This window comes from Capra hircus, chromosome 29 (genome assembly GCF_001704415.2).
Source record: "Capra hircus breed San Clemente chromosome 29, ASM170441v1, whole genome shotgun sequence".
NCBI lineage: Eukaryota > Metazoa > Chordata > Mammalia > Artiodactyla > Bovidae > Capra > Capra hircus.
In genome coordinates, this window is record NC_030836.1 from 4,960,214 (window position 1) to 4,973,863 (window position 13,650).

A 13,650-nucleotide genomic window follows, 5' to 3' on the forward strand; every position below is an offset into this window, starting at 1 on the left:
GTGGGCTTCCCAGGTGGCGCTAATGGTAAAGAATCTGCCAGTGAAGGACACATAGAGCTGAGGGTTTGATCCCTTGGTTGGGAAGTTCCCCTGCAGGAAGGCATGGCAATCCACTCCAGTATTCTTACCTAGAGAATCCCACAGACGGAGGAGTCTGGCGGGCTACAGTCCCTGGGTTTTGCAAAGAGTCTGACTCAACTAAAGAGACTTAGCACTCAAGCATTATCACTTGTTACTGGTGAGATTATTGGTTGCTGCAATTAGGGCTATCATATAGTTTATGAAATGAAGATATGAAATTCAATCCTGGGGAGTTCAGATATTTCCAAAAAGCAACTTCTGGCTATCTTGGCCAGAGCAGTATGTGTATTTTGGGAGAGCTTGAGTACCCGGGTTGAAAAATAGAATGTGAGGAATTCATATCACTGAATGAATGAAGGCAAATTCAGAAAGGCAAGTAAATCTAGTGGGTGATAGCTCTAGATGGGTAGGTGCTATTAAAACTATAATATAGTTCATTAAATGGAGATGTGAAATTCATACTTGGATAGTTTATTCCAAAACAAAATCTTCATGAATTACAAAGGTAAATTCATAGTGAGACTTTTATCAGAGGTTGGATTGTGGCAATTGGATCAAGTAGGTTTCAAACGTTTGATTCAATCATTGGGATCCTGATGTGTTTCCAACTCTGCAAAATCTAATCATGTGCACCTATACCTTTTCACAGAGTTGATAACCCTATCACTTGGAAGAAATGGTCATGGTCATTGGAAAATATAAAGCATCCACCAAAAACAAAGCTCAGTCTTCTCTGGAGCCCGGAGCTGTGGTGTTTGGAGTTGGCTGAGCTGTGAAGACTTGAAAGTTTCTGCCACCAGCAGTGGAGCATCTAAATCTTGAACTAAATTTGAGAGTTACCTACTGAAAAAGAGTGGAAAACTTTATTAACTACAACCAAAGGTGAGATTGGGTACAATGAAATTCTGATATGATCAGTTAAAAATAAAACTTTAATGGCAGTCTGGACACAAAAGCTAGTTGTATTTATTCTGTCAGTACTATCTATGTTTGAGCACTTCCTCCAGCATTGATTCCATGTGGGATTTTCAGAAAAGTAAGTTATTTTTACCCACTATATATCAAGTAACCTCCTTATCAAATGTGGGTAAAAATAGAAAATTAGTAAATATTGTTGAGACGATTAAAGCAGTTAATCTATAGAAAAGGATTTAATTCAATGCTGAGAAATACTAGGCGACACATATTAAGTTCTCCTATTATGGTTTTAATATTGTCATGGTCATAGGTGCTGTCAATCTACAAATGATTATATTCATGCTGACTTTCGTTTCCTGATTATTGTGGTACCTGAACATTCACCAGTTCAAAATATGACATGCTCTGATGATATGAACCGACTGCAGGAAAATTTGCTTTCCTGAACTAGAAGTGACATTTTTTTTTTCTTTTTGTCTTGAAAGGAGCAGTTTTGTTATTTAAGCTGGAAGCAAGCTCTGAACTCTTTAGGACATCAGATTAAAGCCAACATTGTTTGTATGAAGTTTAAGTTCTTTGTAAACAAATTTCTTTGTCTTTAGAAAAGCACTTCTGTCACTTTGATGAGGGAAGGAACTGAGGCCATGAGGAGAGAAATGAAGGGTGTGCTAGTGTGGGTTCCAGTCAGGGAGTCATGGAAATCGAGAGAGAGACAGACTGAGGTTCTGTGTGTGCTTCTGTCAGAATCAGCTAACAAAGTAGGTCTGAAGTCATCCCAACACTTACCCTCCATTCTAATCTTTAAGGGGCTTCCCAGATGATTCTGTGGTAAAGAGTCCACCCGCCAATGCAGAAGATGCAGGAAACGTGGGTTCAGCCACTGATTTGGGAACATCCCCTGGAGAAGGAGAAGGCAACCCTTTCCAGGATTCTCGCCTGGGAAATCTCAAGGGCAGGCGAGCCTGGTGGGCTACAGTCTAGGCGTAGCAGTGAGTCAGACAGGACTGAGCACACTCACACTAATCTTTTAGCTTCTCCATGTGTTAATAATTTTAGTATGATTGAAATCCTGGTTTATTTTAAACAAAACCTTGCTAAAGACTTTTACTGTGTTTCATCTTTTGTATAATAGATCAAATTCAAGGTGTATACAGTCATCATCTCTAGGTTTGTTCTGGGGAGGTAAGAAAATAGGGAAATTAGAGTTCAAGATAGGAATTTGTGCAAAGGATTTATTTTTCCTGATGAGGGCAGAAGAAAGACTTTTTCTCTTACTCTCTCTTATTTCTTTCTTTAATTTTCAGAAACATGGATTCAGACACACTGCAGGCCTTCCAGAGGGAACTCACCTGCTCCATCTGCATGAACTGCTTCCTGGACCCCGTCACCATAGACTGTGGGCACAGCTTCTGCCGTCCCTGTCTGAGCCTTTGCTGGGAAGAAGGCCAGACTCCAAGGAGCTGCCCTGAGTGCAGGGGACTATCAGAGAGGCCTGATTTCAAAACCAATATTGTCCTCAAGAGGCTGGCTTCCCTTGCCAGACAGGCCAGAGCTGACCACGACCACAGCTCTGAGGAGCAGATCTGCGTGACACACCAGGAAGCCAAAGGCCTCTTCTGTGAGGCTGACCAGACCCTGCTCTGTGGGCCCTGCTCTGAACGCCCCGAGCACGCAGCTCACAGCCACAGGCCAATACCCAGGGCTGCTGAGGAGACCCGGGTAGGTAACGCCTCTCAAGCAGTTTGGGATCTAGAGGCTCCTGTCAGGAAGATGAGCATGTGATGATGGTGATGGTGTGGAGATAGTGGAGGTGTGATTTCTGAATGTGGATCCTCACATATAATGTGTCCTTTCAGTGTTGTTGCCCAATTGTCCACACGTGTGGAAATGCAGCATCCTGGGGCGGGTGGCACCAGGGACACAGGCTTCAGATGGGAGCCTGAGGCTTTCTTACTCGGGCTATTACAGTCTGAGCCTCAGTATCACGGCACATGGATCCCATTATCTGTAAAGTGCCCCCAGTTCTCTAGCATACAGTTCTATTCCTTGATATTCAAATATTGGCATCAAATTAATGTGGAAAAGTCTGACGACAGCCTCCTAAGTCAAGGTTTCTGTGTAACTAATAAATGCCTTTGCTCAGGAATAAAAGGATTAATATTATAGTGTCCATCTTCTGTGTTACTAAATCCCATGGGTATTTTGCAGGAGAAACTCCTGAAGAGAATGAGTTCTTTATGGAAAATGAGAGAAGAAATACAAATCAGTCTGAATCAGGAAGCTAAGACAACTCAGTCCTTTGAGGTAAGAATAAAAATGTTCCTATTTATTTGTATAAATATTGATATACTTTTACCTTAGATATTTTAAGTCAGTATAAGTTATTGTTAAAGGCTACTGGTCTCTTCCCTGGAGGAGTGGTTTCAAATGACTGATCAGTAATTGCAATTAGAACAGGCTAATATATGCTAGTTCAAAGAATTTTAGTATATTTGAAGACCAAGGCATGAAATGTCTTCCAAGGCCACATTTTGAAGATTGAAATAAGCCTTTTCAGACATGGGGTATAAGACGCATTGCACTAACTGTGACGGTGAAGGAGAAGAGAGGAAGAGAGTCATCTCTAGAGGGAAAATGATGGCTCAGGGGTAAAGAATCAGCCTTCAGTGCAGGAGCCACAACAGACATGGAATGCATCCCTGGGTTGGGAAGATGCCCTGGAGGAGGAAATAGCAGCCCACCCCAGTATTCCTGCCTGGAGAATCCCGTGGACAGAGGAGCCTGGTGAGCTATAATCCACAAGGTCACAAAGAGTTGTGCATGACTGAAGAGAGTCAGCATGCAGGGGAAAAAAACAAAAACACAAAAACAAACATATATTCAAAATGAGGTTTACTTCATGAAAGAATATCTAGAAGAATCAGAGAAAGGAACAAGAGAAAAACAAGACTCAGGTCAGAGAGGAAATAATTGATGGAGTAAGAACCTGGAAGAATCCTCCTTGGGAGACAGCCTGGGTTCCCTCAGGTGACTTGATTTAAACAGGGAAAGAGATTAGGCATTCAGAGAAAGCATGGGCAATAAGGACCTGAAAATATTCAAGACTCTTTGATGCATGTGGCAGTTTGTCAGGAACTTCCTTGATGACACTAAGGAAATAATTTGAAGTTTTCTTTTGAATGTGAACATAAGTAATGCTTTGGATCCACTATCTCTGCAGGACTATGTGGCCTTAAGAAAGGTGATGATCAAGCTTGAATATCAGAGGATGCTTCTGTTGCTCCGGGAGGAGGAGCAACTGCATCTGGAGGCCCTGGAGCGAGAAGCCAAGGAGATTTGTGAACAACTCAAGGAGAGTGTGTTCAGAATGTCTCAGTACAGAGAAAGTCTGAAAGACAGGTACAGAGAGCTGACCGAGATGTGCCACAAGCCAGACATGGAGCTGCTCCAGGTGAGAAAGGAGGGGCCAACCTCAGAGAGAGAAACACTCTTCTTTTTTTTTTTTTAATTTTTATTTTTACTTTATTTTACTTTACAATACTATATTGGTTTTGCCATACATTGACATGAATCCACCACGGGTGTACATGCGTTCCCAAACTTGAACCCCCCTCCCACCTTCCTCCCCATAACATCTCTCTGGGTCATCCCCATGCACCAGCCCCAAGCATGCAGCATCCTGCGTTGGACATAGACTGGCGATTCGATTCTTACATGATAGTATACCTGTTACAATGCCATTCTCCGACGAGCTGCTGTGACACTGAAACATTACCTATCCAGGCAGATGATAACATAATCAGCAAGATTCTGTGACCAGGGGAAAGTTACTTTTCTTGGAGTAAATCTCAGTATATAACCCCCTAAACCTTGGCACTCTCTGTTATCCACTCTTCCTGAAGACTAGAGGTTCTTATTGTCATACAGGCAAGACATTTAGAACCAGTATCAATTTTAATGCAACCTATGGTTCTTTTTATGCAATTGTCTGGTTTACCTTAATTGTTATAAGTGGTGAGATCACTTCCTGAAGACAGCAGTGGGCAGTGAGTGACACTGGAAACCTAGATGTTGCTGCAACATTGTGCAGACCCTTCCTGCCCCCTTTCCTTCCTTAATGAGACCTGAGGAAGCCCATCATGCTTTAGGTTAGGGTCTGTTATGAAGATTGCTTCTGAGTGTTACTTAGAAGAGATTTAGAAAACCATGTCTTATTATGAAACAAGAATAGGTACAGGAGATGGAAACAGAACTCTAATAATTAACATGATTTTTCATTTTTTCTTTGCAGGGCTTGCAAAATGTGCTGGAAATGTGAGTATACACTAATGATTTTTTATTTCTGAAATATTTTTGCCTTTTTGATGAAGTGGACCCACAGTTCTTGCTTGAGACCTGGGTATTTATTTCAGGTCCTCTCCCATATCTAAATCCCAGGATTCAGGATCCTTTATACATAATCCCATGTTATTTGCAGATAACAAATACACGTGCTCCTGTATACTTTGTCATCTCTAGATAACTTTACAACATATACAGTATAAAGTAAATGCTACATAAGTCATTCCCTGGTATGTGGCATTTTCAGTTTTTACATTTTTGGAAGTTTCTGAAATGTTTTGTGAATTTTTTCCACTCAGAACAACGGCAAAGGGGAAGGAAGTTTACACTGGGAATTTGGGATTGACTGGTACACACTGTATATGAAATATAGTTAGAATAGTAGCTCTGATCCTATTATAAACTAAAGGAATAAATAAGCAAATGAATAGCCCAGAATGTACAGATTGAATCCATGTGTGAATTCACAGGCACAGAACCCTTGTATATGGGTTACCAACATTGTGTTTTTGGCCATTTTCTATTTTATTTCCAAAGAATTTCAAGGGTTTCTGACCCTTGGTCTCAGTAGTTTCCTTTTCATTTGACTGAAATCAACTATATCTGAAAATCTGCTGACATTCTGGGCTTTGTCCCACCCACTCGATCCATTCTCTCCAGCCTGACCACAATAAAACTTAGCAAGGGATTTTTCTGAGGCATCACAGAGGAAGCACCTATCCTAGTGAACTGAAAGGTGAAAGAGGCATGAAAGAGGCATAGTCCCAGAGAGACTGTGATTTTGTTAATACTGAGTAGCAGTGACTCAGCCTGTTCCATCACAGCAAGCCCCCTGCAGGCAGGACCTCACAGGGAGCAGCTTTCTGCTGCCCACTGCTAAGTGAGACATTCAGGACCAGGACAGCCAGGTTGGACCTGGGTCACTTTGCTTGACAGAGAAGAGTAAACATGTCTTGTCAGTGAGCACTTCTATTTAGACACGGAATGCATCCTTGATGACTACTTTGTGAGTGAACTCTCAAAGGCTTAGCCTGAATTTTTTGCTCTCTGTAAAATGCCCAGGAACTTTGAATTGATGGAATTGAGGAAGGGAATGAAGTTTAGTGAGTGCAAATTTGGAATATTGTCTGAGAAAAATGGGGAAAATGAAATTTGATGTAATTTCTATTTAGTAAAATATATGGCAACATTTCTATATTCTCAAATGAGTAGTATATATTGTATATGCAAATCACCAAAAGTAGGAGAATCCTGAGAACATATGGGATCCTGTGGTGAAGTCTGCTGTTTTGCAATGCTCACGTGATTAGCCATTGGTCTTGACGTGGAATCGATGTTCTTTGTACAGGACTCATTTGGCACAGATACAGAAGCCTCAGCCCATGAACCCAGAGCTCCCTTCCTGGCCTGTCTCTGGATTCCTACACATGCTGAACAACTTCAGAGGTAAGAGTCAGCCTTTTGATGATCAGGACTACATTTCATTAGAGCTTCTTGGGAACAACCCTTCTTTCATTTTCATTGTATTTCTTTTTTGGTTATGAAGGTGGTGCATAAATTCCTGAAGTTGCTAACACCTTTTCTACCTCTATCAGTTCAGTTCAGTCGCTCAGTCTTGTCTGACTCTTTGTGATCCCATAGACTGCAGCACGCCAGGCTTCCCTGTCCATCACCAACTCCTGGAGTTTACTCAAACTCATGTCCATTCAGCCAGTGATGCCACCCAACCATTTCATCCTCTGTTGTTTCCTTCTCCTCTCACCTTCAGTTTCTCCCAGCATCAGGGACTTTTCAAATGAGTGAGTTCATCACATCAGATGCCAAAGTATTTGAGTTTCAGCCTTAGCATCAGTCCTTCCAGTGAATATTCAGGATCGATTTCTTCTAGGATGGACTGGTTGGAACTCCTTGATGTCAAAGGGAATCTCAAGAGTCTTCTCCACCACAGTTCAAAAGCATCAATTTTTCGGTGCTCATCTTTCTTTATAGTCCAACTCTCACATCCATACATGGCTACTGGAAAAACCATAGCTTTGACTAGATGGATCTTTGTTAGCAAAGTAATGACACTGGTTTTTAAAATGCTGTCTAGGTTGGTCATAAATTCTCTTCCAAGGAGCAAGCATCTTTTAATTCCATGGCTGCAGTCACCATTGGAAGTAATTTTTGGACCACCCCCTCCCCCCACCAAATAGTCTATCACTTTTTCATTGTTTCCCCATCTATTTCCCATGAAGTGATGGGACCAGATGCCATGATCTTAATTTTCTGCATGTTGAGTTTTAACCCAACTTTTTCACCCTCTTCCTTCACTTTCATCAAGAGGCTCTTTAGTTCTTCTTCACTTTCTGCCATAAGGGTGGTGTCATCTGCATATCTGGGATTATTTATATTTCTCCCAGCAGTCATAATTCCAGCTTGGGCTTCATCCAGTCCAGCATTTCTCATGATGTACTGTGAATTTAAGTTAGATAAGCAGCATGATAATATACAGCCTTGACTTATGCCTTTCTGGATTTGGAAACAGTCTGTTGTTCCTTGTCCACTTCTAACTGTTGCTTCTTGACCTGTATGCAGATTTCTCAGGAGACAGGTCAGGTGGTCTGGTATTCCCATCTCTTAAAGAATTTTCCAGTTTGTTGTGATCCACACATTCAAAGGCTTTGTGTAGTCAATGAAGCAGAAATAGATGTTTTTCTGGAACTCTCTTTTTTTTTTTTTTCTGATGATCCAGCAGATGTTGGTAATTTGATCTCTGGTTCCTCTGGCATTTCTAAATGCAGCATGAACATCTGGAAGTTCAGGGTTTAAGTACTGTTGAAGCCTGGGTTGGAGAATGTTGAGCATTACTTTACTAGCGTGTGAGATGAGTGCAGTTATGCAGCAGTTTGAGCATTCTTTGGCATTGCCTTTCTTTGGGATTGGAATGAAAACTGACCTTTTCCAGTCCTGTGGCCACTGATGAGTTTTCCAAATTTGCTGGCATATTGAGTGAAGTACTTACACAGCATCATCTTTTAGGATTTAAACAGCTCAACTGAAGTCCATCACTTCCACTAACTTTGTTCGTAGTGATGCTTCCTAAGGCCCACTTGACTTTGCTTTCCATGATGTCTGGATCTAGGTGAGTGATCACACCATCGATCAGATCTAATCCCCTGAATCTATTTGTCACTTCCACTGTATAGTCAAAAGGGATTTGATTTAGGTCATACCTGAATGGTCTAGTGGTTTTCCCTACTTTCTTCAATTTAAATCTGAATTTGGCAATAAAGATTTCATGGTCTGAGCCACACTCACCTCTAGGTCTTGTTTTTGCTGACTGTATAAAGGTTCTCCATTACTGGCTGCAAAGAATATAATCAATCTGATTTTGGTATTGACCATCTGGTGATCCATGTATAGAATATTCTCACATGTTGTTGGAAGAGGGTGTTTGCTATGACCAGTGCATTCTCTTGGCAAAACTCTATTAGCTTTTGCCCTGCTTCATTCTGTACTCCAAGGGCAAATTTGCCTGTAACTCCAGGTATTCCTTGACTTCATACTTTTGCATTCCAGTCCCCTATAATGAAAAGGACATCTTTTTTCGGTGTTAGTTCTAGAAGGTCTTGTAGGTCTTCATAGAACTGTTCAACTTCATTTTCTGTAGCATTACTGGTTGAGGCATAGACTTGGATTACTGTGATATTGAATGGCTTGCCTTGGAAGTGAACAGATGATTCTTTGGTTTCTGAGACTGCATCCAAGTACTGCATTTCAGACTCTTTTGGTGCCTCTATATTCACATTATAAACAACAAGTCTGATGTGTGCCACCTGTAACTTCCTGAAAACGCAAAACCAGACACACACACACACACACACACACACATATCTGACATAGGAAGAGCAAAAGGAGAGCAACCAAGTTGTTACTGTGATTATAAAGAGACTGAATATTTAGTTCTGTGAGTGACCATCAATATGTTGTTTACTCAGTTTATTTCACTCTTGAGCTTAAATCTATCATTGCTGCTTTTAATTTACTGTTTGGGCTTTCCTGGTGGCTCAGATGATAGAGTCTGCCTGCAATGCAGGAGACCCAGGTTCAAGCCCTGGATCGGGAAGATCCCTGGAGAAGGGAATGGAAATCCACTCCAGTATTCTTGCCTGGAAAATTCCATGAACAGAGGAGCCTGGTAGGCTACATACAGTCCACAGGGTTGCAAAAAGTAGAACAGGACTGAAGGACTAACACTTTTACTTTCACTTCATTATAGCTAAATTTATTACACATTGTGCAAAGAACATTTATTATTTCTAAAATTAGGGATAAATGACAGAAAAATTGAAATGGGCTTTGGCAGAAGAATTGTAATGCTCTCAATCTCCCAACAACTTTAAGACAAGTGATGCATGAACACTGTTAGTTAGAATATATTATTTGAAGCTTCCAAATTATTCATAGATGGATTTCTATCAATTCTTTTGACCTTTGAAAATGTAATAGGTAGAGATTATACCCCCTAAGTATCCACGTGATAACAAAGTGCCATCTGCAGTTTCCATAGTATTAAGTACGAAAGACACAGGAAAAGTTTTCTAATATGAGAATAAATGTTTTTAGATGAATCCTAAAGTAAACTATGAAGAGATTGACCTAAATCAGACTTCACCCAGTTCATGATATATGTATTTTTTAAAATTTTCTCTTTCATCTGATGTATTTCTGTATGCCACAGAGATAGTAATAACTTTCATTCTTCAGAGAAGAGTCACTCTAACTCCCTTTGCTGTCTGTTTTGATTTCCTTGGAGAAGGAAAATTAAAAAGCTTATTGTGTAGAGAGCCTCTGCCTCTCAGAGACATGGAAATTCAACTGGCTGACACAATTTTTACTCTTTCTGCAGTGAATAACGTTCTGAGTCTGATGATGACTGTTCACCATGCGATCCTCGATGACGCAAGTGTGCTGTTTGAGGATGACCATCCCGGCGCGTCCAGACAGCCCCAGGGTGAGGCGTGTACTGTGTCCTGGGGAGCTCAGGCCTTCACCTCCGGGAGGCATTATTGGGAGCTGGATGTGGCACAGTCTTCCACCTGGGTTCTGGGGGTCTGTAAAAGCATCTTCACAAGTGATACCAGTATCAGTGTTGGTGCTGAAGAAGCATTTTTTCTCAGTTCTACAAAGGTGAACAGTCAGTATATTCTCTCCACCACCTCCCCATCCTTAGTTCACTTTGTGAAAAGGCCTCTGGGTAAGATTGGCGTGTTTTTGGATTATGACAATGGAACTGTGAGCTTCTATGATGTTTTCAGAAGTTCCCTCATATATACTTCCCTTCCTTCTGCCTTCGCCTCCCCTATGATACCTTTCCTTTGCCTTAAATCTCTGTAAATTGGCCATTTCTCTGACCATTTATTGGAGCTTCTTCTCTGGGGATATTGCTGCACTTCACTTCCTATGAGGCCACAGGATACCTGACTGTGTCCAGCAGCACATTGTTATTTAATGTAACATAGTGGTTGTATGTTTATAAAATGGCATAAATGTGTTGTATGTATAAATCTGTTAATTAAAACTTTAATAAACATTTATTATGAAATATTTCATAGAATATAGTAAAGTGGTTTTCTTTTTAAAATAAGGATTATATGAAACTAAAGTTATGTACCATAAAGATCACTACCTTTAAACTACACGATCAATGGTTTTTAGAACTATACAAAATTGTAAAACCAGAACTATCTCATTGTGGGGCATACGCATGACCTTCAAAAGGACCCAGTGTCCAGTACCATTTACTTACTCTCAGCATATACCATCTCATCACACTCTTCAGCAAACTTTTCTCAACTTAGTAAATATTTTTACTAATTGAGGGAAATTCCTGTGACATTTCATATAGTTCTTATTTTATTTCATATTATTGTTACATTCCCACTCTCCATGCAGTACTCAGAAGAGAACACATAGAACTGTCAGGTCAATCAGTGAAGAAACACATGAATTAAATAATTCATATAGACAAAAGCCCCATAAAATCATGATGGTGTGACCACTCGCCTAGAGCCAGATATCCTGGAATGTGAAGTCAAGTGGGCCTCTGGAACTATCACTATGAACAAAGCTAATGGAGGTGATGGAATTCCAGTTGAGCTGTTTCAAATCCTGAAAGATGATGCTGTGAAAGCGGTGCACTCAATATGTCAGCAAATTTGGAAAACTCCTGCCACAGGACAGGAAAAGGTCAGTTTTCATTCCAACTCCAAAGAAAGGCAATGCCAAAGAATGCTCAAACTACCGCACAATTGCACTCATCTCACACGCTGGTAAACTAAGGCTCATAATTCTCCAAGCCAGGTTTCAGCAACACATGAATTGTGAAATTCCAGATGTTCAAGCTGGTTTTAGAAAAGGCAGAGGAACAATAGATCAAATTGCCAACATTCGCTGGATCATCAGAAAAGCAAGAGAGTTCCAGAAAAACCATCTATTTCTGCTCTGTTGACTATGCCAAAGCCTTTGACTGTGTGGATCACAATAAATTCTGGAAAATTCTCAAAGAGATGGGAATACCAGACCACCTGACCTGCCTTTTGAGAAACCTATATGCAGGTCAGGAAGCAACAGTTAGAACTGGACATGGAACAACAGACTAGTTCCAAATAGGAAAAGGAGTACATCAAGGCTGTATATTGTCACCCTGCTTATTTAATTTATATGCAGAGTACATCATGAGAAACGCTGGGTTGGAGGAAGCACAAGCTGGAATCAAGATTGCTGGGAGAAATATCAATAACCTCAGATATGCAGATGACACCACCCTTATGGAAGAAAGTGAAGAGCCTCTTGATGAAAGTGAAAGAGAAGAGTGAAAAAGCTGGCTTAAAGCTCAACATTCAGAAAATTAAGATCATGGCATCCGATCCCGTCACTTCATGGCAAAAATGAGGGGGAAACAGTGGAAACAGTGGCTGACTTTAATTTTGGGGGCTCCAAAATCAAATGCAAATGCAAATGGTGATTGCGCCATGAAATTAAAAGACACTTATTCCTTGTAAGGAAAGTTTTGACCAACCTAGACAGCATATTGAAAAGCAGAGACATTAGTTTGTCAACAAAGGTCCACCTAGTCAAGGCTTTGGTTTTTCCAGTAGTCATGTATGGATGTAAAAGTTGAACTATAAAAAAAAGCTGAGTGCTGAACAATTGATGCTTTTGAACTGTGATGTTGAAGATGACTTTTGAGAGTCCCTAGGATTGCAAGGATATCCAACTATTCTGTCCTAAAGCAGATCAGTCCTGGGTGTTCATTGGAAGGACTGATGTTGAAACTAAACTCCAACACTTTGGCTACCTGATGCAAAGAGCTGACTCATTTAAAAAGACCCTGCATGGGTATGCCCAGCAGTGGGATTGCTGGGTCATAAGGCAGTTCTATTTCCAGTTTTTTAAGGAATCTCCACGCTGTTCTCCATAGTGGCTGTACTAGTTTGCATTCCCAACAACAGTGTAAGATGGTTCCCTTTTCTCCACACCCTCTACAGCAATTATTGCTTGTAGTCTTTTGGATAGTAGCCATTTTGACTGGCATGAGATGGTACCTCATTGTGGTCTTGATTTGCATTTCTCTGATAATGAGTGATGTTGAGCATCTTTTCATGTGTTTGTTAGCCATCTGTATGTCTTCTTTGGAGAAATGTCTATTTAGTTCTTAGGCCCATTTTTTGATTGGGTCATTTATTTTTCTGGAATTGAGCTGCAAGAGTTGCTTGTATACCCCAATGTTCATCACAGCACTGTTTATAATAGCCAGGACATGGAAGCAACCTAGATTTCCATCAGCAGATGAATTGATAAGAAAGCTGTGGTACATACACACAATGGAGTATTACTCAGCCATTAAAAAGAATACCTTTGAATTAGTTCTAATGAGGTGGATGAAACTGGAACCTATTATACAGAGTGAAGTAAGCCAGAAAGAAAAAACACCAATACAGTATACTAACGCATATATATGGAATTTAGAAAGATGATAATGATAACCCTGTATGCGAGACAACAAAAGAGACACAGATGTATAGAACAGTCTTTTGGACTCTGTGGGAGAGGGAGAGGGTGGGATGATTTGGGAGAATGGCATTGAAACATGTATAATATCATATATGAAATGAGTCCCCAGCCCAGGTTCAATGCATGATATGGATGCTTGGGGCTGGTGCACTGGGATGACCCAGAGGAATGGTATGGGGAAGGAGGAGGGAGGGGGGTTCAGGATGGGGAACATGTGTACACCTGTGGTGGATACATATTGATGTATGGCAA

At 40.7% G+C, this 13,650-nt stretch overlaps 1 protein-coding gene across 1 annotated transcript; it reads left to right on the forward strand.

Moving 5' to 3' along the window:
- On the forward strand, positions 2,087-10,719 carry LOC102180826 (tripartite motif-containing protein 64-like). The gene is made up of 6 exons (XM_005699423.2): positions 2,087-2,718; positions 3,208-3,303; positions 4,220-4,464; positions 6,240-6,248; positions 6,689-6,786; positions 10,232-10,719. The coding sequence occupies exons 1-6, from the start codon at positions 2,308-2,310 to the stop codon at positions 10,717-10,719; spliced, it is 1,347 nt and encodes a 448-aa protein (XP_005699480.2). The 5' UTR covers positions 2,087-2,307.